The sequence below is a fragment of the Limanda limanda genome, chromosome 4, assembly GCF_963576545.1.
Source record: "Limanda limanda chromosome 4, fLimLim1.1, whole genome shotgun sequence".
In the NCBI taxonomy this organism is placed as follows: domain Eukaryota; kingdom Metazoa; phylum Chordata; class Actinopteri; order Pleuronectiformes; family Pleuronectidae; genus Limanda; species Limanda limanda.
In genome coordinates this window covers 7166831-7192829 of record NC_083639.1, presented here as the reverse complement: position 1 = coordinate 7192829, position 25999 = coordinate 7166831, and the positions used below count along the sequence as shown (strand labels likewise).

The following is a 25999-nucleotide window of genomic DNA, read 5'->3' as shown; positions in this document are numbered from 1 at the left end:
TGAGCAGATACTGTAAAGCTGAACAAAGACGCTCATTCCATAGACCTGCCATATCTGTTCTTGTAGTTGACTCTTTGCGTTCCCGGATGTTGTGCAGCTTCACTTTGAAGAAATAAGCATAACTTCTCTGAGGCTCTAATATGACGGAGTATAAGGGTCATATTGAAGGAAAGAAAGGGAGATTTCAAGAATAAAGTAAAGTTGTAATGTAACAAGAATAATTTGTGGTCTCATGAGAATTAAGTTGTGATTTAGTGAGAAAAAAAAACATATTTGAAGAAAAATTCCAAAAATCTGAAATTACCAGCATGTATTCCCTAATATTCTGACTTTGCCCCTCTAAAATAGCACATAGCCAAAAATTACAAAAGTGTTCTCGTATTATTATGACTTTATTCTTCTCCTTTAAGAGGCTCTACTATACTGTCATACTTGAGAAATCAGCCTCAAAACCCAAGAGCTGTGTAACTCTACAAGAGCGACCGTATGACTAAGCGGATCTGTACGAGCACTTTAACAATAAAAGACTGCGTGATACAATCGTGAGTCAGCACAGGACAGCACATCAAAGCACATAGATCATTTTCAACCTCGAATCCGGTGGCGTGACACAATAAGCGCGACATAGTGTGGCCACCGGCGACAGTAACACAAGCCTCCAAGATACAAAGAGAGGATGAGTCCACAGCGTCTCATTACAGCAGGTTTCAGGCAAACTGTTTCATGAGCGTATATCAGAGGAGATATGAGCAGAGATGATGGGACAACCTTGGAAACTAAACTCTGATCTGAGGCGCAATGGCACAGAGAGGGCACTATCATAATGCTTAATGGAAAATGTATTATTCAGACAGGAAACATAATTGCTCTGTTGCACTACCTGAATAATACATTATCTGAAAATGTAACAACAGAAACTCCAAAAATATTCTGCACTCCAAATTCCAAAGTCCATCTATTTTTACCGGGCATTTGGGGGTTTGAGGGGCCTGCAAATTTAGATTCTATATTAGTGGTTGTTTTATAATCTAAACTTCTTATTTCACTCGACAACTTCAACTTGCAGTAGATTTAATCGATATGTTTTTGTATCAAATTAAAATATGAAAAGTACTATGACAATGAGAAAGGGGCTTGTTTATGGTGAGGAATCTAGAAAATGATTTATTCTATTTTATTCTTTTTTATTCTATTTTATACTTGAGCATTGCTTAAAGAGAGTGTGTGACCCAAGCATTTCATTGACAGTGACTACTTCATGTTATCTCTGTTCATTTGACAATAAAAAATCTTGAATCTTGAATCTTAACTGTCAACATAGTATTCTTTAGACTTTCATGTTGTTTTCAAATGCATCATGAAGCAGTTTTCAGTGAACTAGGATTCAAAATCAACTGTTCATTATGTTTCAGCACCAAACAACAGACAGTCACAGGTCGCAACTATAGCAGGTAAACGTAATGGAGCATGTAGCATCTAAAGATTCAGAAAAGTCCCTCAGTTGCTGGTGGAGACCAAAAATAGAGCTAAAATAGACTGAATATTGAACTTAAACTCACCTAACAGCCAGAGGGATGTATTTATAATGCTACTGGATATGTAATTAAAAGCATATCCTAATTGGCCCTCTCAGCTTATAAGGTAGTGATTTATTGGCATGTGTTTAAAACTTCTAACTGCTGCTCCCAGTACAAAAAGTAAGTTATAGTTTATCAAAGGTTCCTCTATCGACTGAGAACACATTCTACTTTTACATTTAAAGCAAATCAGACTTTTTCTGAATGAAATTAACTGAATCACAAAAGGGAAAAGGGGTTTTCCTTGATCATGAGAAGTTGAGATTGAGATTCATATTTTTTACAGAGCAGAAACTTTCAAGTTGGGAAAAAGGAATATTTACAGTTAATGAAATGAATAAAAGGTTAGGAATGAAAACGTTTTTCAAAAATAAGGCGATATAATCAATTTGGTGTCAAATGTTTTCTGGGTAGGGGGCACATTGACCCATGACCTCAGTATTTCTACAGCAAATCATGTACATGTCCAGGAGGTGTGATGTCACCACGTACTGGAAGCAGAATTATTCACACCACTCTCTTTCCAGTTGGTGCATCACATCAGCACTTCGGGTTAGGCTCATTTATGCCCCATCTCCTGGCACTCGCTGCATCAGCTCCTCTGATGCAGCGTGGGCCGTTTCTCTGCTGCACTTTGAAAGAGGCTGCAGCAGAGAACACTTACAGCTCCTGGTCAGCTTTTTAAATAAGTTCCAGGAATGCTGCTGGACGATGAGCAGCAGGTTTCAGAGCGGTGACACAACTCTCACTGACCGACTGTGTGACTGCTGATGTCATTCCCCCTGTCTTACCAGGCGACAGGGTGACTGCAGCCGCGGTTAAACTGAGGAGCCGACTGTTAAATTTGGAGCTCTAAAACAGGGACCTGTAGTAGACTAACTCCTGTTTACTACTGTTGCTTTTCTTTCACCCACAGGTGGAAATACCTATGTGCAGTTTTGAGCAATTTTAAGTAACTTTATATTTATTTAGCACCACATTTCTGAGGGAAACATTGTACTTCAAACACTTATTTTACTACTATTACTAGTTAGTGTGCAGTTACCAATTTTACACAATATTTAATGTATTATAAAATGAAATATCATAATTATATATAATACGAATTATGATTATAATAATTAAAGTGTTAATCTATAGTTTAATACTCACTAGGGCCATTGTGTCTGTCCAATAGACTTGACTTTTGATACTTTGTTACCGTAATGGAATGTTTTATATTTTGGTGCTAAAGGAACAGACAATTTCTTTCATCACTGGTGAGAATTATATACATATATGTATTTACAGTCTGTATCTAGTCACTGGGTTGATGTCTCACGTGGGATGCTTATTTTCTTCTCTTCTGAAGGCTGAAGGCTTTTTGGGTTTAAAGGGATGTGCATGAAAACCAAGTGAAGTTGAAGTTAAAAACAGCAACAAAGACCTACGTGTTTTTGAGAAAAAAGTATTTTGTATGTAGGCCAATTACAAAATAATTCTCCATGGAACTTAGTCTGAAACATCTCCATATTTGAGATAAAATAAGGTTGACCTCTTGTTTTCAGCCTCGCAGTAAACACTTCAAAACATTTACAAGCAAACCAATTGTTATGACTTATTCCTAATTTCTGGAGGACTTCCAGTCACACTGAAAAACACACAAAAATAGCTGTTGGCGAATAGCAGATCAGAGAACAGGGGACAGTCACATGGACAAGCAAACAAATATGCACCAGTCAGCCAACACACACAGTACACTTTAGAGTCTCCTCTCTTTGTCCCATCTGAGGATGTTCAGCATCTTCACCTGAGCTGCTCTGGGACGATCACACACCTTTTTCTCCCTTTTACCGAAATCACTGATTCAGCAAAGCTCCTCTCATCCACTTACTGTAAATCATCATCTATTCACTCAGAGCTCAGGCTGCTCCCTCTCTCTCTGGACGTGTCTCACATAAACATGCTAAAACTCCTGCATCCAGCTCACAGTTACGACTGTGGCAGGGACTGAGCAGATCCCAGGATTGGTGCAGCACAGAAATGCTGACTGTAGTGACCACACAGCTAAAACAAAACCTGCTTTTACTATGACAATGCATGTGTTTGGGATCATTTTGTATTGTTGGTGAAGAAGCAGGTGCAGATACACGATATCACACATTTAAAGTGAGCATATAACCACAAAAAGTCAGAAATCACACATGGACACACACTCAAAGCCTCATCATCACTCACCAGCTCTGAGGCTTAGGGGTAAGCTGCTGGTGGAGGGCTAGGGAGAAACCAAAGAAGGTGCCGTGGTCTCCCAACTTGTGCAGAGTGTGGGTAGTATCCAGGTTGAAGCCCCTCACTTGGCCTGTGAGGGTCAACAGCAGCCAGAGGAGGGTAGTCCAGCCATGTGAGGAGCAAGATGAGAGGGAGACTATGTTCCCACGTCCCACCGGTGCTGCCATAGCTGGGTGCAGGTCCTTCAGCAAAGCAAAGTTCAGCTCGAGAGGAAGCACAAAGGGGAAATAAGAGGGCAAATCCTGTGAGTGTCCTTTCCCTCCTTCCCTCTCCCTCGTTTCCAGTCCTCCCTCGCTCGGCCGTGCTGGCTCTCCGCTCCGTGTGCTGCTGTCAGTCTGGAGAGCAGGCTGTGAAAATGTGGCTGCTGCTAGTATGTGTGTGAGTGTGATTCTCCCAGTGCATGTGCGCCTCCCCCCTCCTCTCTGCTCGCAGGGAGACAGAGGACAAGTGCCTTGAATAGCCCGCTCACTCCTCCTCCCCCTCCCCTCTCTCTTTTCAGCCTCCCCCACCCTCCATCCCTCCCTCCCCTTCTCTCAGCTGACATCAACACTCAAGGGACTGCTGCCAAAATACCAGGCAAGGTTGTCAAGATACTTGGAGGCTATTGAATCAAGAGGAGGGAGAGAGCAGACTGTTTTATCTGTGGAGTTCACACGGTTCCGAACTGCAAAGCTCCTTCCGAGGCCGCACGTTGCTGCAGGTGCTCGGGGGGGGAGAGAAACACTGAGGGACAAACCCTGGAAGTTAAAAAGCCACTGAATAGAAGGGTTGTGTTTTGTCCTGCAGGACTCTGGAGCTTGAAAGGCCTGATATCTGACTTCTGGTGGCAGCGATCTGGAATGAATGTGGAAGACAAAAGGGCCCGAAATGTGCACAGTGACCCGGGAAACTTTATTACGGCCTTTTCTGTGAAGGCAGAGGGGGAGAAACGGATGAGCTGTGACAGAGCAAGGTTTAGACAGACATAATCAGGAAGATTGCAGGATTATGACACAGCAATATCCTCTGATCTGATATGAATGTGTCTTGTCTTAGTTAATAGCTCAAACAGCAGAATACCAGACTCTCTGCATTGTCTCCATGAGCTTCACCCACAGCTGCTCCGGTTTAACCAGCTGATTCTTTTTTGTTTCTCTCGAGTCGATCTGTGCGCAGCTGTCAGTGAGTCACCTCAACTGTCCCGCACTATAAACCTCACACTCAACAGTTGCACTGACACAAACAGGTGAAATGTTTAGTGTACAGGGTTTTCAGGAGGGTCTATTTCCTGCAACTTCTGGTAACTCTCTTAAAAACGAGCTGACTGTGGTTTGAGGTCGTCAAGGGGGATGAGACCTGAGGATTTGAGGATTTCACACAACAAAAGAAGATAATGATGGTGAAAACAATCACAAGAGCCTGCCCAGTTGTCATAGAAGTAGTCAAATCTTTATTTTCAATTTCTAAAATAGTGTCTTCTATTTAGTCAATATACAGCACCCTTTATTTAAAGTTGACCTTTAGTATAAATGTATTTTTGACAGTCATTAGCTATCTCTTGTCGAGCTGATTTAAGTGAACTTGTTCCTTTTCAATCTCAAACTAATTAGAGGAGAGAAGGGACTGATTTATTTAACTGCATAACTGGGCCTTGGGGGGGAAAGCCCAAATTAGACAAAACTATTATTACCTACTTGTGCAAATACAAATTAGTGCAATTTGTCAACAGCAGTTGAAATTTTCATTTAAGTGTTTTCATTCGTATTCTTGTGGCTAGAAGTGCTCGATTAATATATCTATTATTCAAGTGATCCCAGTTGTCTGAAAAGTCACTGGGAAATCCAAATGAAGACTCAAGGATTTAGGATTAATTACAGAGCATCAGAAGCCTGAAAAAAGCCTGGTTTAACAGCGACAACACAAAATATCCCAGAGATCATGATGTGGAGCTTCAGTGGCGTGTTATATATGTGGTGCATTGTAGATGCATGTGTTTTCAAACAGAAAAATGGCGTTAAATAATGAATTAAAAACTTAGTTGAAGTGTTGACAAAAAGGCAAATCTGCACATTGAGGAGGACTAAACTGACATAAAATGAGTGTGTTGTCCTGAATGTTGTCTACACTCACCAGATTCCGGGCAGACGAGGTAGATCTCCTCTCATGTGATCTGGCTGGCATCACGAACAAGCCTCTGGTGTCTGCCCCCTGCTGTTCTTAAGTGGTATTTAAAAACAGCCAAAGAGTTTTTCTCTTTATTCACCATAATGACAATTCTGTTCATGATATTTACTCTTACTTTAATTCACTTTATTAAAAAACACAAACATGGGCCTAATGTCAAAAAAAGGGAAATTTAGGAGCTTATAGAAGTCATTAGGATTCATCCACTGGGGACAATGAATATCTGCACAAGCAGCTATAGCATATGAATGAAAACAACACTAAGAACTTCAATCTTTTGAGACTGAAGCTTGTTATCAGGTATATTTATTTGGGGAAAAGATTTATAAAGATCCAGATATAAATAGTGGCTTCATGTCTGTTTGTGTTTCCATGCATGAAGGAAAGTTTCCATCTCTTTGCAGCACCCTGGCCGGAGACACACTGTTTTTCCTCTGTCAGCAGCTGCTCCCACACACAATTCACCAATTTAGAGCCCTGAATCTTAAACCTGATCAAAAAGTAGATTTTAAACGGATATCCACAAACACACTGTGTTCCTTGTCCATTGTCTGTGTGCCCGGATGTGAGATATTCTGTAAATATCGCAGTGGAACAAGAATAAAAGGGAGTGGAATGGCGTGGGATGTCGAGAAAATGCTGAAAATATCATAATGGCTCCTCGGGCTGGAGGCCAGAAAAATATCGGCTTCAGACAGAGGACAAGGAGAAGAGATAGAGGAGGAGAGAGAGCAGGAGAGTGGAAGAAAGGGATGTGAATACAGGAAGAAAACAGTGATGGTGGGATGTAAAGATTTTGTGCCACGCTGGCCATGACATCTCTACACCGTAGAGCTCATTAGCAGTTTGAGCCACACTTCAAGGAGAGAGCTTATTTTAGATGACAGGCAGGCGGCAGCAGCACATGTTGGGGTGGGGGGGGGGGTGGGGGGGGTCATTTTTCCCGTTAGGAGCCCAGTCACGTCGATGACTGAAATAGCCGCAGTCAGCACAATTGCTGTATTGATTAATGGATATGGTGCGGGATGCTTTAAGAAGGAGGGGCCGGGGTTAATATGGAATTAAATGCGAGCATGGCCACTCTGACTCTTTAACCGCATATGATCCCAATGTAGCTTTTTCATAGAGTAGGTGGGTAGAACATTATGGATCATACAACAAACACTGATTTCATTATAAGATGATTTATGAAGTAGGCTAATAGCAGAGTTTCTCCAATGCTTTGATGCACTGTGACACAAACACAAAAACAAATTTCCATGAGCAAAACTGCAAAGCTTCTCTGGATAGTTCTGATTATGCATTTGCAGTTGTGATCACTGCGTTTAGAACCTTTATAATACAGCCTGTGATTTACAGTGTACGTTTGTGTGGTGAGATACCATAATACTGCTCATTTCAAACAGGTACTTGAACAGTGGAGGAAAACAAGAGAAAACACTTGAATTACAATTGGAGATTTAAAGGAAAGAAGAAATAAATGAATTATTTAAAAATGTAAGAAAAGAGGAAAACTGCAATATATTCGATTTGAAAGAGAATAAATGAAAACACCTCATTCTCACACATATGTTTGTTCTTTATTCTCAAACTGTTAACTTTAGTGTTAAACTGCAGCTTCCCTAATGCTCAATTACATAATTTATGTAAATAAAGTAGTTAAAAATATTTACGGTCAGCACTTTTTATCACCGATACACGCCTGCATTGGGAAAAACATTGCACACGTTTTGAAACCTAAACATCTGTCAGGTCTCTAGTATTATGCATGTTGGCAGAAGAAGGTCATTGTTCCTCGTGAAAAAAAATGTCCACGGTGAAGAAAGGCCTATTTGTTCATTTTGTACATCACCAGTATCTTTATGAAAGAGACAAGAACTTTCAAAAAACTGTTGTGCAGTTATTTTAAATGAACTAAAACCTTGTGTGATTACGACACCAGGAACGAGGCATAATCACCAGCGTCATTATCAACCTCATAACATTATAGGTGCAACTGTTCCTTAATGTACAATCACACAACCGAAATGGACTCAGGACGACAGGATAAAAAGTTTGTTTTAATAATTCAGTCTACATACTTGGGCTGAATAGGCAAAAGCTTGTACTTTAATGATCTCTGGAGATGCTTTAGTTTACACAACACTGAAAGTTTTGTAGGAGCCTGTGTTCTTTTGTTGTGCTGCAGATTCATCCAGTGTAAGTGCCGCAGCATTCTGGTAAAAATTGCATAATTTTAAAGCAATTAAAGGCTTCAGATGATTACACTGTGTATTTCTGTTATAGACATCGAACTGAAAGTTTCAAGGTGGGAGTGTGTCCGCCTTGATAAATTCCCCTAAACTTGAAACAGAGCAGTAAACCATGTTACCCGGTGCATCGGTTGGTTAAAATGAAGGCACCTGTGATTTTTGAATCCTGGATCTTTGCGAGAAAATTGAACTAATGTTTTTTGTTAGGTTTATTTATTAAAATTTGAAACCACAATCCTGTGTAAAAACAGGTTAAAGTGTACCCTTCTTTATACAGAAGTGGGTTGGTGGCGACCTCTAGTGGCAGTTTGAGTTCAATAAAAAAAGCTAAAGTGGACTCGTCGTTCAACTGAGAGAATCTATACTTCAGGGCATTATGAATATTAATAATGGAATCTGAGTTGTACTGATGAATGGATATCAGTATAATTGCCCTTGATGGTTGTGCTCTCACTGATTTGAAACGTGTGTCTGATCTTTCCCTTTTTTTATACATTCAACACTAACATATATACATGATCATATTTTAAAATGGGAAACTGCTGAACAAATGTACTCTGAATAATTAGAATAAGGTGTCCACATACAAAAAACAGCAGCAATACGCAGCAAAGATTTCTGGTAGTGAAGTTATAAAATTTCTACTTTTCCCTAATAACATGAATGTGACATCGAACAAAGCAGCTTTACAGTAATACACACATCCACTCACACAGTCCCATGAGAAAGGTGCTGCAGCCACACCTAGTGTCTTATTATCTGGTAGGCAGTTCAGGCCTTTGGGCCAAATGATGGGTTGTAGGGTGGACGTTCCCTGTCGTCTGAATAAGGTGGCGGTGGTGGATAATACTGTCCAGGAGGTGGAAGCAGGTTCATGGGCTGGCCCGGAGGAAATTGAACTGGAGAGTAAGCTGGATGAGCTAGAAAGGCAGAAATACATATTAGTTTATTGTTAGCCGGCTAAAAAATGAATGAATTGTTTTGTTCTGTAACAATCATGATAATAAAAAATCATGAAAGGAGCAGCGTGTTGTTATTCTTTATATTTGCTATTGTATATAAATCTATAAATGAGTTTAAATATTGCCTCAAACACCTGGGCACTGTAGTTCTTTTAGAAAATATTACTCTATCAGCATTAAATAGTGGTTGCGACTATTAAGATGCAGATGTATACATATTAGTATTATGATGATATAATTTTATATCAGGCTTTAGTTACACAGGCAGTAGATGTTAGTTGGATTAATTGATTTCTGGTTTTGTGTGCGTGTTTGTTTGTGTGTGTGTGTGTGTGTGTGTGTGTGTGTGTGTGTGTGTGTGTTTGTTTGTGTGTGTGTGTGTGTTTGTTTGTGTGTGTGTGTGTGTGAGTGTGTGTGTGTGTGTGTTTGTTTGTGTGTGTGTGTGTGTGTGTGTGTGTGTGTGTGAGTGTGTGTGTGTGTGAGAGAGTGTGTGTGTGTGTGTGTGTGTGTGTGTGTGTGTGAGTGTGTGTGTGTGTGTGTGTGTGTTTGTTTGTGTGTGTGTGAGAGAGTGTGTGTGTGTGTGTGTGTGTGTGTGTGTGTGTGTGTGTGTGTATCGACGCTACATAGATATGCTTTATAACCAGGCCTTTATAGCTTAGTGTGTGATCAAACAGCACTCACCTGCGTCCATGTATGAATGTGGTGGTGCTGTGGGTCCAGGCAGGGCTCCATATCCATGCAGGCCAGGCACAGGCTGGTAGCCTGGGTAGGATGGATGAGGGGGGTGCGGCTGCATGGGTACGTTGACTACATGGGTGGTGGTTGTCACAACTAAAAGTGAAGTCATAGATTTAGTTTGACAATAGGTTAGACTGAGATACACTGTCATTTGTTGGAGAGATTCAACATTTCGGGAAACACCCAACTGTATCTGCGTCCGTGCCAAGTTCCGAAGGAAAGAAAATATTTTCTACTGGCCCCACTGAAAGTTTATTAATCTGCACTGTGTTTTACATCTGGTTATGATTGGTTGAGCAACTGATCCAGCTTCTCCAAAAATATGTAGTATGTACTGGTTTGAAATGATATGACTAGAATGAAACATGACTTAAGTTAGCACCTACAGCTATTGGCTTTAAGGTCATATTTAGCTTAGCATACTGGCAGTGGAATCAAACTTTCCCAAAATGTTGAACTTTTCCTGAACTGTAACTGTGGTCACCATAGATTATATTTAAAGATGGATGACACCTCTCCACTTCTTCTCACCATCCAGCAATAAAGCCAAAATAAAATACGAATGCTACCATCTTATGGAGTCTCATGCCAATACACATGTCACAATTGTTTTTTATAAAAACTAACCTTTGAACACACAATAGTGTGATAAGAACTACCAAAATCACAGTAAACATCTTTGAGTGAAATGTATTTAACGTCTCCATATCCAATCCACTAATGTGGAGGAGTACATTATACCGTTTTTACAGTGTAGTTGCCTGCACAGAGTAAACCTCAACAAAGAAAGTTATCCTACCTTGGTTATGTCTCTTGTGACAGCTTTTGTAAATCAAGCAGCAAGGACACGCACAGCAGATGATGAAAACGAAAAGCAGGACAAAGGCAAAAATTGATCCAAAGATGACTCCAAGGATTGCAACAGGGTTAAAACCTGAATACCTGGGGGGGGGGCAGAAACATTTAGAAATGTTACTGAATTAATTTGATCTTCTTTTAACCCTTTCAAGCATGGAGGTCACTACAGTGGACAGCTATTCAAAAGATATTTTATCGCATGTGCAGGGTTTTTTTATGGAATAGTTGCACATTAGCCACTACACTGGACACTAGTCCATCGTCCTATACACTTCCAACCATTGTTTCTTTAAATCCAAACCAAGATGGCAGACAGGCAGCCAGAGATGCCTAGTTGCTCCCGAATATCCGTCTCATTCTGCTATGAGACCCTCGCAGATAAAACACATTTGTCACGTCAATTAACAACCAAGGTCATGTATTTGTAAAATTTTCCAAGTATTGATTTGAGATTTGGAGTAGATTTTGATCTGCAGCAGTATCTTGTGTCAAAGTGTCCACAGCAGCACCACAAGCCACATTGCTGAGTTTTATGGTAGAAACCCTCCGTGACCAAATAGCTACTACAGTGACTCATTGGTTTGTTTCTTCAATTGAGTAAAAGCATCTCAGAAAAAAGGCTCATTATTCATGCATGAAAGGGTTAATACTCAGAGTAGCCAGTGAACTGATAGGAGACACAGATTTAAAACCCCAACACACCTTCGAACACGGTATTCTTGTTTTTTACGAGTTAGGCGGGTGCTTTCTAGTCCACTACAGCTTGTGTTACATTCTCCACTTCAGTATCACAAGCCACATTGATGAGAGATTACAGAGTTACAGTACAACTCCGCAACTCTCATTCACATACAGTACATGTCAGTACAAGCTCAAAACAAATGTTAATGGTCCTCGTGTGAATTAGAAGTTGAAATCACAAAAGTGTCGCGCCCGATTATGAACTCACATTGCTTCACTGGATCCTTTTCCCTCGGTGACTCTTGACAAAAAAAGATAGAGCGTGTCCTTATACCTGTTGAATAAATACCGAAAGAGAACTCACCCCATACAGACAGGAGCAACTGCTATAAGGTGTATTAGCATAAGGAAACGACTCTGACTACTGAGATAACCATTCAGCCTGACTACCTGTGCCACCCAGTATCAAGTGACCCAACAACATTCCTCAGTTCATGTGAAAGAAATACGCTGGAGAGTTTGTTCCAACACCCATTGCTGCAATAAATGAATGTAGGTGGTAATAAATACAACCGGCCTAACCCTCTCGATTTTTTTTTAATTCTTTAATCCAGAACTTAATAAAATGATCTTAAGACTTGAAACTGAAAGCAACTACGTTTCAGTGGAAACTCAGTTAAGGGGTTGGTGTAGCATTTTGATATTTCAGTTTCGTTTCCTGTCAAATTGAGCAATAGGGTGAAGTAGCTCCACCCAAATGCCGTGCCTGCATCACCCACTCTCCTTTGATTCAAACACTAAATCCTATGTATCAGCTTTATTCTTCATATACTGTCAAATAAATTCAATATTTGAACCTGTTCAGTTGACCAGCAAAAAAGCATCTTGGTAACATGTCTTAATTAATTTAAAAAATGAATTAATCTCTAATGATCATTTAATTACAAAGTACTGTATGGTTGCTTTGTTTTTATATACATTCAAGTTTATTTTACTAATCTATACAGTGTTTGCATTTTTGTTTCTAGTTTTACATTTGGTATATATTTTATATTTTTAAGATAATATATATTGTTTTTATGTGTATGTGTATGTTGCATATCTTTGTAACCGTCCTAAAAGCTGCTGGATCCTAAATGTCCCTCTGGATCAATAAAGTACTAAGTATGTATCAACCAATTAATCAATCTTAAACTACAGAGCCCTGAGATAAACACTCGTCATATTCTGTTCTAAGATGCATAGAAGAACAACGGAGACTTATTAATTCCCTCAAATTCTGTCTATTGCTTCAGGGTTTTCTTTTATCAGAACAAATCTGTCAATTCAGATTTGTTTATGTTATTTGTTATGGGTAGTGTTTATACTTGATACAAATAGCTGACCATTCAATGATTAAAGTTGGGGGAAGCTGAAAATATATATTTTATTGAACTCTGCAGGAAAAGCAGTGTTTTTTTGTTTTTTTTACAAAATGAAAGTTGCACATATATTCTCAAAGTAGCATCAACGGCAATTATTCTTCAATGGGAAACAGAGGGAACAAGAATGGCTACAATATACAAATACAAGAGAGTCACCTTGAAGAATCAACACTGGCCAAAGGACGAAGTTCACGGGCAGATTTGACACACAAGGCAAATCCACGATGAGATACAGGCGAATCAATTGGTCGATACAGGGAACATGCACACTCTTCACAAATAAACTACTTTGGATATGTCACGATATTAGACCCTTGTCATTAGCTGATGTCTGGTCTGGTAAAATAAGCCACAGCATAGATATGACATTCTGAAGACAATACCTGTGATACGAACATATAATGTAATTCTACTACTTTCTTTGACCACAATCAAAAGTTGAACAGTCAGGCATCTGGTCGGTCACATGAGCTGTGACTTCTTACGAGAAAAAAAGGTCACTTTTGTTAAAACTATATTCAAGTCATTTCAGTAGACAGAAAGCAGGACGGGGGGCTTTACTGCAAAACACTAACAAAAGTTTTTTAATCTAAACAATAAAAACAATTGCTGTAAAATCCTCACTGCAACATTAGTGCGACCAAATAAAAGCTATGGTGAGAAAACAACTTAAAATGGATGTGACGTGGGCAATAACTGAATACTGCATAAGAAAAGAATCATAACAGTTTGGTTTGTCACTAGAAGAGCTGAAAGGTTTCAGAACAGTAAAGTACACGCTGAACATGACACACTGCAAAATATTGTATGTTTTTTTTTTAATCTGAGCCTTTATGAGGACAGTTAAGTACAAGTAACAGAACAATATTAGAAAAACACAACCAAACACTTGAGAATAAATAGAAAATTTGACTGTAACGTGTTCTATACGACATGCACACTGTTAATAAGGTGTTAAGGCTAAGAAGGCACAGTTGTTGAATTCGCAGACGAGCTTTGATGAATGTTTGGTTGATTGAGAAAAACCTGCCGCTGCATTTTAGCTCAGTTAGACATGCATGGCAGTAAGATGAGAAAATTAAAGTGATTTAAAATAACTTGAAACACATACAAGTTCAATGTAAATTTGACCTTCCTTGTGAGCAAGGCTTATCTTTGTATGTTGAATATTCCCTTTTGCTAAGCAGTTAAACGACAACCCTGAAACCTCTGAATATCGATAATTGAGGAGGACATGATTCCTTTCTACATCCTCCAGCGAGAAATAACACATATTTTGCCGGTTAGTATTGTGTACTAACACGTATGAAGCATAACACCAGAGAAAGTACATGAGAAAAGAAAGGCTTATAACAATTTATCGGTCTGCAGTGAGGTCATGGCAACAGACACTAAAACTTCTTCTCCCAAATTTGAATGTGACGGCACTGAGGTGGTTGGATTAAAGAGGTTGAGCAGGTTCGGCTGGTGCACGTCACAGACAAGGACTAGGAGGGAGATGTTGAGACCTGTTCAGAAGGCTGGAAGAATGACAAAGCACTTCACATACGTTTTTCTTTTACAATCAGGCTCAGTGGTTTTATGTTTAATTCACTGAGATGACTAAATTGGAGGCATTGAGAAATATAAAAACAAAAGTAATCTCACCACTTCTATATCAACTCGACGCAATATGAGGCAAGACGTGTCAACATTTTCACCTGGATACTCTTCTACAGCACTTCTACAACGGCAGGTTCCCATATTAACACATGGATGGAGACCCTCCGGGACAACTGTCATCTTGATTTAGATCGAACATTTTTCAAATTATGCAAAGCTCCTGAATGCTGCAGCATGTTTAAAGTGGCTGAGAGTGTGGCACTGTGGTCCATTATCCAGTCCGCGGTGCCATATATTCTGGGTTGTATGCAGGCTGCGTAAGGAAGTCTGTGTGAGGTGGGGCATTGGGCCCCGGCTGTGCAGGAGGCTGTAGAGGGTACGCTGGCTGGCTGGGGGAGAACGCAGCCTGGCTGTAAGGCATCTGGTTGGGGGGGTAGGGAGGACCGGCTGCAGAGAAATAAGAAACACAGCATGAGGACGAAAGGATTGAAAATGCTAACAGACTAACCACAAGTTAAGTTTTGCAGAGAAAAGTCACCATAAATGTATCATTTTCCTGTTTTACAAAATCCAGACATGACTAACTGTAAACCATCAGCAGTTATTCCACCTCTGCTTCCTGAATGCAGCTATTTAAGAACCAAAATTGCAGACTGTGCTCAGCCTAATGTGACATTACCTTGTGTTAAAGACTGCTTTTCTATAGAATGCTGTGCGTTGCTAAAACACTTTACAATCATCAACTCTGCGTAATGAGAATCTTAATCCTAAAAATAAAAGCATGTTTTCTGTCCATTCCCCGTTTGAGAAAAACTGCCATCTTAAATTAAACAAATTTTTCTTAAATGAGGAACTTGAGTTTCATTTTTCATTTGCAACATCAGAAAATCCAAGATGTGGCCGCCGTTAAAAAGAGTTGAGAAGTAGGTCCTCATTCATACTGTAGGTGGAGCCCAAGCTCAGAGGCCTTTCTAATTTAAATTTAGTTGTAGTCATTTCACAAAAAGGCAAACAAGCTTTAACCAATTTTAATCAAATCAAATATATACAATTAACCTAATTGAAATCAACAAAAACTCCATGGTAGTCTTGTTTTATTAGTGAATTTTGTAGTTGTCTAAGTATTCTAGAGCTTCAGTTTTCACCTTCATGTAGTTTTCATCAATCATTTTAGAGAAACTGATTATGGTTAATATCAGACTGTTATGTTTCACACACACCATCCCACTCTTCTCTGCGGTAAAACTCATCTCACCGCTAAAACACAGATAACTCTCTGCTTTTAGCTTAAGGTGAGCAGCTACAATATTGAGTAGCACAATCTAGATTGGATGAAATTTATCACGAAACACATGAATGTCTACTTATTGAACTACTAATAAAAAAACAAGGTTGCACTTATGCTACAATCACATCTACTGCCAACAAATTAACAAATGTCAGTGTTACTGTCTTATTTCCAGTAGGATTATATGTAAATGTCATCCTCCAAAAGATGCAATGTGCAATTCAACTCTGCTGCAAAAAGGTTGAATAAGACTTTGCATTAAAACAATAATCGGCTAATTTGTCCATTCATTTATCTTTGGCATCATCATTTAGTTTTTAATTTATTAAAGGAAAATGTAAAACTTTTCACTTTTGTTCTTGTTTGAATCTAATCAACGAATGATTATCATCGTTGTTTTTGCTTATGTGTAAACAGGAAGGCGTCTTTACCAGGACAACAGGCTATTGTCACATCATATCGGTCACATTCTAACTATGGTTATGAAAATAAAATGCACACTCACTGGCTTCCTGATATGTTGGAGGTGGCCCTGCTGTGAACGGCTGTCCCGGGTATTGTACTGGGGGCATGGGCTGAGCTCCATAAGCCTGGGGCATGGGCTGAGCTCCATATCCTGGCTGCACTGGTACGTGCTGGTAGGGTTGGTACTGGGCTCCCTGGTAGGACTGAGGGTGGCCGGGTGATGCAGTCGACTGCTGAGGGTAATTCTGAGGCGTGCTGGTGATCACTGTTGTGTGGGTGGTGGTAGCTACCACAGCTGTTAGTAAAGAAAAGCAGTAACAAGTGAGGACATACACTTTGGAAATACATGCAGGCTTATAAAAAAGGTCACTGGGGCTGACAGAATAAAAGTACCCCACACATAAAGAGACCACACTGTCTGCTAAAATATGTAACTAGGTTGACCAGCATTTGAAAACGGGAAGTACGAAGTGTCACCATATTACAAAGGGAAGTTTCGGTTTCACACAGAGAGATTTTATCTTGTTATCTGTTAAGCTTTGGTGGGACTTAGTTCAGACAACTTCCCCATTAACTTAACCAATTATATAACACTTTAAGACTTTTTTAGACCATAATGAATTCTATTTAAGACCTATGTCAAGACAAACATACGTAGGAATATCAGTCCCAGGATTAACTTAGTAGAGAATAGCCCCCGAAACACCAAATTATCTTGCAAAATACAGGAAGAGACAGATATCCATCGTCTTTCCCACAGCCCCACAGGGTGAACTAAGATCAGTTCTGACCGGGGTGTTTGTAGTTTTATTACAGCATTTAAATATCTGTAGTGATGACAAAGGCCTTAAATTCAAAGGATTCAATTTTAGAATCTTAAGACCCGTATCAAATCAACAAGACTGCCAAAAAATTTGCTGTCCTATTAAAGTTAACTATCACTCATATTATATCACACTTTTACAGTTTTATTTTAATTTATACTCCAAAAGTTATCTCAACGTTTATACAGTGATCTGAGTTTTATCTGCAAGAGAAAGTGCGTGTGTGAGGTGCAAACTGTCCAAATTTCACAAAGAGTGCGTTTGGATTTCGTTTGGATTTGTGAGTTCAACTGCATGTCACCTTAATGTGAAGCGTGTGAATTGATTATCAAACTGATAATCAATTCACACATTTTTTTCTGTTTTGTTATATACCACCAGTCAGGGAAAGCATGTTACTGGAGTCATAGAAAGGCATATAAATTCACAACCAAACCAGAAGAGAGAGACAGAGAGTGGGAGTCAGTACGACCACTTCCTGTAAATGACGTGGGAAGTTTCCCCCGCTGCAGTTGTCATGGAAATTATGAGTCAAACGAGGTGGAGCTCTCACATTCCTAGATGTGATCCTAACATGCATCAGCCCGATTCAGGGAATCCAGATACTTGCTTGTGTAGCATGTGCCAGAGCAAAGTGTCTGCATGGCACAATGTGAACAAGCTGGCTGAAAGTGCAAACTGACAGGAAGTGCAAGAGTGTGTGTATTATTAACAGGAGTTTACATGAGAGAGAGCCAACACAAATACACACATCGTTCAAGTGCTTTTCCCTACAGTGTGGGGAGTTTTGAGAAGAGGGTCAGAGGGGAAAAACAATTGATATCTAGTTGAATAACTGAAGAGAGAAAAAACAGCTCTCTGGAAAGAGCAGTGGATAGAGACTGTCTGTCACTGACAGCTCATAAAAAATGAGGCGTCTCTTTATTCATATTTCTCACAAATCATCACACAAATGTAAAACTCCAAGTGATAATCGCACCCTTCATCGGGTTTAAATAAGGGATTTTAACATTTTTGGTCTAGCTTGTGAATTAGTACTTGGACTCTTATACGAGGAAATCTCTCCGTTTACGATACATCTATGTAAAAGTTCATGTATGTCTTTCTTAATATGTCAAACTCTTCAGTATGAAAGAGATTTGATTGACAGAGCGAAAATAAGATATATGATCTGCCTCTGAGACGTAGATGAAAGTAAGAAGGAGGCTTTGTTACAATCCTCGAGGGAGTAATTTAAAGATTTTTCAAAAGTCACACTTAATGATGGGGTAGGTTGACTAGTTGGATTCTGACGTCTTGGCTAAAAAATAAATCTTCTTGTGGGAACATGCAAGTTGCTCAAAAGCAGGAGTGGTCACAACCAACAGCAGCAGTAGTTAAACCATAATGTCTGTTCAGATAACGACCCACTCGCATGAGAACAGGAGCACTAACCAAAACGCTGAGGCAGGAAGATACAAACAGAGTGTGTGTGAAGTTTGGTGCACTAATGAGAACAGTGAGATACAGACAGTGTGTGGGATTAACTCTATATACAGTAAACTACAGTGGCCAAGTTCACCGCCATGAAGGAACATGTCGTTCCTAAATTATGTGATTAATCGCAGGCCGTCTTTTAAAGACAAGGACTCAAGAACCAATTTTCTATACATTTTCCAGACTTTGTCTTCCACGTATGAAGAATGCAGCAGGAGATTGTTCGCGTTAGATGCATCACAACAACAGGAAAATATCCGGAAATTCAGAGGAGGGGTGAAGCCTGGTTACAGCATGAAGGAGGCTGGGCATGACGTATAAATTCCACTGTGGAAGTCATACGTTTTTGTTTACAGCACATCACATGTCCATCCGGCATTAGAATTGTCAACAACACAGCCACTCGCTCGCTGGGAGGTTTTTCAGACATTTTCCTGCTGTGAACTCACATGGCAGGGAAAAAATGCGAAAAATGTCCAGAGAAACTGACCTGGACATTTGCGTTCTCAAAAACAGCCTCTTGAAAAGTTCAGGAAAATGTTGAGTGCATGCCTGACAGCAGCTACAGAAAGGAATAACATCCTGGCTCTGACGACACAGAGGCTGATGTATTTCTAATGGGATTTGTCAACTCTAAAAAAGATATGGATAAAAACTATACATTTTAGGATAACTTCACAGACGGATCTTCACAGTCCTTGACTTGAGTGAAAAACATATTTTTAATTTTGCCAGCGTCTTATATAGTTGTGATTTAAGAAACATTAGATCAGTTTGTTCTCTGCGAACCCAATGCCTGTGTTGTTAGTCAGACCAAGTTACTGCAGTAATAAAAGTCATGTGGTGGGTGGGCCAACAAACCTCTAATGAGTTCCCTCATGTTCCCCTTTTAAAATGAGACAAATACTCCAACACACTGGAAACCAAGAGTCTGACTCCTTCTTTTAAATGGAGAGAAAACAAATATGACACTGCATGTAGGTTGAGAAGCTCTCAACACCCAGACAGCCACTCAAAAAATACTGTATGTTGCTTGTGTGCAAGAAACCAGCACATGTATAGCAACTTGTCGCTGCTGCAGTAGCAGCACATGTCTACAAGCTGTCAATGTATTTCTGTTGTATCTCTGCTGTGGGTTATTGAGGATTAACTGCCTGTTAATGTCAACGTTTAAGTTTTGGCACATGGATGTTTGTCACTGACTCTAGACTTTCAGACACATGGTCAATGCTCAGGCAACTTCAACATTCAAGTGAAAGTGAAAGTGGTCTCACACTTTGGACTAAAATCTTTTTTAATTGGTCATTTAATTCACAGATTAAAAGAACCTGGAAACATTTACATTTGAGAAGCTGACAACCGTATTTTGGGGTACTTTGACTCACTGACAAACTGTTTCAGGTTAAAAATTCCTCAATTTTGACAATAAACTGCTGACACTTGAATTATCCGATTATTGTAAGGACATAGATCAGTACTACCTAAAATCACAGAATTAATCTTTAAGAAATAATTATATGTACTTTTACTTGTAAGTTTGGTTCGTGTCCCATCCACTGACATGGAGGAAGCAGGGTTTATGACCTATACTGCAGCCAGCCACCAGTGGGCGACCAAGACGCTTTGGCTTCACTCTTGAGGAGCAACCATGTTGTCGATCTTTCTATGACATCTATAATAGCATGCAAAATTATACCTTCGATACATCCCTCTACATTATCTGTTTTGGTGTTTAAAGTACGGCTTACAAATATCAACACTGCTAAGAAAATCCAAAGACAATTGAGACACCAGTGCCTCACTGATACGTAAATGTTTGTATGTATAAAAAAAACTAAACAAAACCGTTCTTGAAAATCTAACTTTTGGCCAAAGAACTAACACCAGTCAAGATGAATTGTTGGTGACAGGCTACTTACGTCGTGGCCTGCGGCACATTTTGTACAGGCAGCAGCAGGGACAGACACAGCAGCAGATGACGACGAGCACCACGACGACAAGGGTGACACTACCGATGATCATGGGGAACTGGGGAGCATGATTCTCAAACAGCGGGAAACTGAAAAAGTACAAAAAAATACAGCAAAATGAATCTCAAAAACATTGAAGATTAGTAGAGAATAGGGGTGTCACGATACCAAAAATTCAGCAGTCGGTGCCAATACCAGTAAAATAAAACGATTCTTGATGCCAATTTAGATACCACGGTAAAAAAAAAGGATTTACTAAGATTCCAAAAGTGCATTCTTTGGATGTTGTTAATTTCATATATGGTAGTTTAATGTGCTTGCGCATATAATGTGGGTTATACGGTAGTTGCAGTGCATTTGATTGACGTATGTGAGTGACACATTGTTGTGAGACACGTTACGCATTAAAGCGAGCTTAGCATTGATTTACAGTTAATATGAACCAGAACTCACCTTGAATTCTTTAAACAAATCCGGATGACGGTCTTTCAGGTGCTTTGATAAATTGGAAGTATTACCTCCCTTGGTCTGAAGACCACAGTAGCATCGTTTGCATAATGGCTTCTGCGGATTAATGATAACGCCTGGGCATCTTCGGTGTTTTGTTATTTTAGCATCGAAAGGTATTGTAAGTATCGGTTCTCGTGACATCCCTAGTAGAGAAGATGCTGAATAATGTCAATCCTGCATCATGGATATAAGCTAGACAATCTACCTCGCGTCAGCTATGCCTGCTGCTGCACACTAGAGAATAATCGTCATGGCACTTCAGCTTTCCTGACTATCGCAGGGGCGTGGCTGATTTTAAGGCTGATCTGAGCAGAATATCTGGTTAAATGATCCTGAAGATTGACGGGTTGAGAGACATAATCTTAATGTCATTTACTTAATTGGGGGCCTCCCTGATTGTAGAAACATTTTTGATATTTAGGTCTTGAAACCAGGGAGACTCATGTAGTTTGAAAGGGACAGCCACTGGGCGAGTGAGCTGAAACCCACAATAGCCAATAGAGCGAGCTGACTGTGAAGTGCCACCAAACAGCTGTTGCGCTTACGTCCTGGTGTTTGGAACCAAAACATGGTGGCCTAAGGCATAAATAAGGCTGTGCCAGGTGTAGTGACAAACTTATGGAAATGTGGCAACAGTTTGAGGGCTTGTTTAATATTTCCTAATGTTCATGCAAGACATTACACAAACAAACCCAACTACCTGACGACACTGTTTGTTTTTTTTACCCAAGTCACCGAAATCACTGGAATCCTGCGTCTCTACAGGAGCCTCGAGCTTGTGCAGTATCACGAAAAAAGATTACAAATCGGTTACATCTAACATTATGTTTGTGGTTTCCAGTGATTTAAACAATCACTTAAGATTTGAAATTCCTCTAGTGTGAAGCAGGCATTAAAAAAGTTAAAGACTGCTGGAGCAACATTTAGCTGGTTCACCACAAATTCATGCTGGTGGTCGTGCACAGGAAGACACTACTTCCTGTTTTATAAGTGCATAAACTTTGCATCATGGGTTGCAACAACACATCTCTCTTATAATCACACAGGAACAGAGAGGGCACACAAAGACAGCTCATCATCAAGGAGAGAATAAAATACAATACCAGTCTTCTTGTTCGTCCTCAGAAAGGTACTGGGAACGTGAGCGACAACAATGTCTGTTGTAGCAGGAACCACAGCAAAACCCAATGTAGCACGTTTGGCTAGAGTGTGAGACTTGGTGTGTATCTCTGTAGGCCAAACAGTTCGAGTCCTCAGCTGTAACAGAAAAGAAGAAAAAAGAGAAAGGTTAGCCTCTGTTACCTTACTGCCAAAAATACCGGGTCAGCAAATACATAAATATGTGTATAGATCCAATACCACGTCAAAGTTTCTAAGATTCTCCTCTATCAAAATGCAATTTTCTGTTCCCGGAAATCACCTCTTCTTCTCTGCTCAAAAACAACACCTGCACTGTACTTTCACCGGCAAGTGCTGTTCTTCAAGCGGTGAAGAGGAACTGTTTAGTGCTCTTAAAAGGTCTTTTGTTTTTATTAACTGTGGCTGCAGTCTAACAGCCATGCAAAGGAAGTAACTGTTGTGTATTGCTAGATGTATTTATCATTCAGTTGTGACCGCCAAACTAGATAATAAAAAAAGGTATATTCATAGCATTCATTATCTTGTATTTGTTTTACATTAGGGTTTAACCTGAGCCTGGCCATACAACAATGATAGCGATCATCCCTTCCATGCCGGGTTAGACAGGGTTAAAAGGATGTCATAAGGATGTGTACACAAGTTTGAATTTGTGTGTCTGGTTTTTTTTTTTTCAAATTTGTCTTCAACCGTGTTCTGGATGTATTTCTTATTTTTTATTTCTTCAGTATTCGCTGTCAAGTTGATGTTCCCCTTTTGACTTAACATTGGAAGGATCTTGTCTGTACATAATAAACTTCTGATCCTAAAATGTTTTAGCTTGTGCTCTGTATCGACTAATACCAAAAGGATGAAACATCTCTTCCCCTGGACCCTGGGAAATAATAACAGGCGCTAACTGGTAGAACAAAGATATTACAATACAACGGCAACTACATCACTAAAACATTGCATTTTTGTTGAAACTGTTTTAGAGGTGTCAATTAAACGTTGTGGTTGTTTTAGAGGATGTAGTCTTCGGTGCTGTTGACCCGCATCGTGCTATACACACACGTTTTCTTCCTGTATTCCCCTCACGTTCATTACAGCATGCATCCATCCTTTGTTCATCCTGTTTACACTACATTACAATTGCATTCAGCACAACAAGCTAAAACTTATAAATCGCTACCTTCATGGAGCTTGGTTTCCGGTGTTGATTCAGCTGGAGGTTTTTACTTTGTGGTGCTTTTAAATATTACTTTAAAAATCAAACGTTATACCTTTCATTGGGGCAGGGTTTAATTCATGGCTGCCTCAGACTTTATGGGCTGTTTGTATGATTTCTGTTAAATGCATTGTTATTTTCACTCTTTAGTTTCCCATTTAATTTGGTTTATTCTCTATTTAACTCATTTGGACCTTATTTTGTAAATTGACCATTGTCTTTGTATCGTTGCTCTCACAATGGGCCGTGCTTTATTTCTGTGTGATGTAAAGCACTTTGAATCCCCTTGTGGTTTGAATAAGGCCCGAGGAATAAAGCTGCTGTACTAGTAACTGTAATAATTGTTTACTGAAGTCTGAACACATCATTACTTCGACTTTAAGTGATTCCAGTGATGAAAAGGGACAGGACCATTGGAACCAGCAGCCACACTGACAGCCAGCTAGCTGACTGGTTTCGGTTTAAACCTGTTGTCTTTTTCTTTGTTAACCTTCGAGTCTCAACACGTGGAACTGGGTTCGGTTGTTTATCAGTTGAGAAACTAATACTTAAAATAAACAACCATTATATCTACGTTAACTTTCCCCCGGACAGCTCTGGAGCTAACGTCACTGGCATCGCCCCGATTCTAAATAAGGTTCGTCTGAACCATGGTCTGAACCCCCCCGCGTTAAAGAACACCCACAAAACCCGAGTTCCCGAAGCAGCACCGACGAAATGACGATTATTTACTCTTTTAAATGTCCATAACTCGCACTTACCGAAGACATTAGGGGCCAGAACGGCCCAGAGGACGAGCACAACAACACCGCACAGGCCGGACGCCATGGCTTCTGATAGAGATTCCCGGATCCAGGCGCGGAGATGGGAGTCTCCGTGCAGAGCAGAGAGGAGGAGCTGTGTTCCAATGAGCTGCTGACGCCAAAGATCGTCTATACGAGAAGGTGAGTCACTCCGAAAGAGTCCTGCCCTCTTCCTGGAAATGGCTTCTCTTTCTCTTTTCTTTCTCTTCTTTTGAAATAAAGAATAGAACAAGAAAGTAAACGTGGGGTTATATACAATAAGGAACAGGGGACATATTCACAAACAAGCCAGGGGTGTTTTTGTTTGTTTTCTGTTTCTATTGTAGTCATGTCACCTTGTATTTTGTCTAGTAGTTAGTTGAGTCCATTTTCCACACTTTATGTATGTATAAGTCAAAGTATTTGTTTAGTCAAAGAAACAAAATATGTCAGCACAAGAATAATAACAACTTTAAACCCACATTTTAAGTCAGTGCTTTAGTACATAACAGGCCCGAAGGTAACACCGTGGCTGCCACTTTGAGATTCATCTTGTGCTTTTGACTCCAAACTAATTTCCACATAGTTAACCTGATGCCTACAGGCCCTTCAATGATTTAAGGCCTGAGAGCAGTTATTAAGTTTTCTCAGCAGTTATCCAACCTTGTCCCAAGGTGACAACTCTCCAAATGTTTAATTTAACTAATTTACCTGACCAACAGTCCAAAACACAAAGATGTTAAAGTTGTACCCAATCATGACCAACTTTTGCTTGATAGATGACTTTAAGTTTGTATATGAGCTCTAACACATTAAACAGCAGCTGGCAACTGATGGCTCCCTGAGCTGTGAAGTCACACATGTAAATTGTAATTTGAGCGTCTCTCCCCTGTGCTTTTCTAACCGCCGCACGTCCATGTGAGGTGTTTCTTGTCAGATGATAGTTATGATGAAGCTCACAGCCTGTTCCTGATTTTTTCGGTAAATGATAAATAGCACTTTTCCAGTCTTATCGACCACACAATGCACTTTACAGTAGAAATCACATTCACCTATTCACAAATATACTCCTAGAGCACTTCACCTACCGTGCTTATACTGTCGGCACAGCCATCAGTTGAATTTCAAGTTCAGTATATTGCCAAAAACACATCAGTAGTTCCACCTAAAACAGCTTAAGAAACATGTTCAGACTTTTCATGTCCCGCCGGATCCTTTCACCAGTTGCCTGAGTATAGTTTTGCACAGTCACCAGTTTATTTGGAAATCATAGCAGCCTTTTGTTCTTGCACAATTCGAAAAGTATTCACAGGGTTGGCACACAATTTCACAATTATTACCAACTCTGAAAACTCTGAAGTGGCATCAAGGCAATAAAGTAAAAAAAAAGTCAACTAGCCTTCATGAGATTTACAGTTCTCCCCTAAAGTGTATTTAAGGATCCATGTATATAGTATGCTGGATTTATCTGTATCTGGACTGCTGATAATAACCATTCAAATCTCTCCATTCCGACTGTCACACAAGTAAACCGTTTTCAGTCCGATTGAACTATTCCGGTTAATTTCAACAAAATACAACCTGCCACAGGTCGTCCAGATTACATAGAGGCCAATTGTTCAATTGGCTTACGAGATCGGTAGGGGGCAGCAAAAGACAATAGAAAGCACGTAACTTGGAGTTGAGGTTCAAAACACACAAGAATCCATTAACAGACCCAGAGAGATAAGGGCTGCAGCCGCGGGGGACAGCGAACAGGGACCGGGCGAAATGCTCCGTAGTGCTGCGTTTTGTGCAAGCCATCAAGAGCAGACA

General features: G+C 39.9%; 3 protein-coding genes across 3 annotated transcripts in view; all 3 read right to left on the bottom strand.

The window, feature by feature from the left end:
• itga7 (integrin, alpha 7) overlaps nucleotides 1-4012 on the bottom strand; it is a 33180-nt gene extending 29168 nt beyond the window's left edge. Inside the window, exon 1 of the mRNA XM_061070146.1 lies at nucleotides 3795-4012. Coding sequence (XP_060926129.1) covers nucleotides 3795-4012 — 218 coding nt within the window. The remainder of the gene's footprint in view (nucleotides 1-3794) is intronic.
• A 4880-nt stretch (nucleotides 4013-8892) lies between these two features.
• LOC133000573 (protein shisa-5-like) lies at nucleotides 8893-11876 on the bottom strand. The gene is made up of 4 exons (XM_061070520.1): nucleotides 11768-11876; nucleotides 10760-10902; nucleotides 9904-10053; nucleotides 8893-9180 (listed from the first exon to the last, which is right to left on the bottom strand). Coding segments are annotated over exons 1-4 (444 nt in total). The 5' UTR covers nucleotides 11770-11876; the 3' UTR covers nucleotides 8893-9031.
• A 1030-nt stretch (nucleotides 11877-12906) lies between these two features.
• LOC133000429 (protein shisa-5-like) lies at nucleotides 12907-24363 on the bottom strand. Its single transcript, XM_061070367.1, has 5 exons — nucleotides 24164-24363; nucleotides 22162-22315; nucleotides 20498-20637; nucleotides 16319-16573; nucleotides 12907-14972 (listed from the first exon to the last, which is right to left on the bottom strand). The coding sequence occupies exons 1-5, from the start codon at nucleotides 24228-24230 to the stop codon at nucleotides 14797-14799; spliced, it is 792 nt and encodes a 263-aa protein (XP_060926350.1). The 5' UTR covers nucleotides 24231-24363; the 3' UTR covers nucleotides 12907-14796.
• Nucleotides 24364-25999: the final 1636 nt, after the last annotated feature.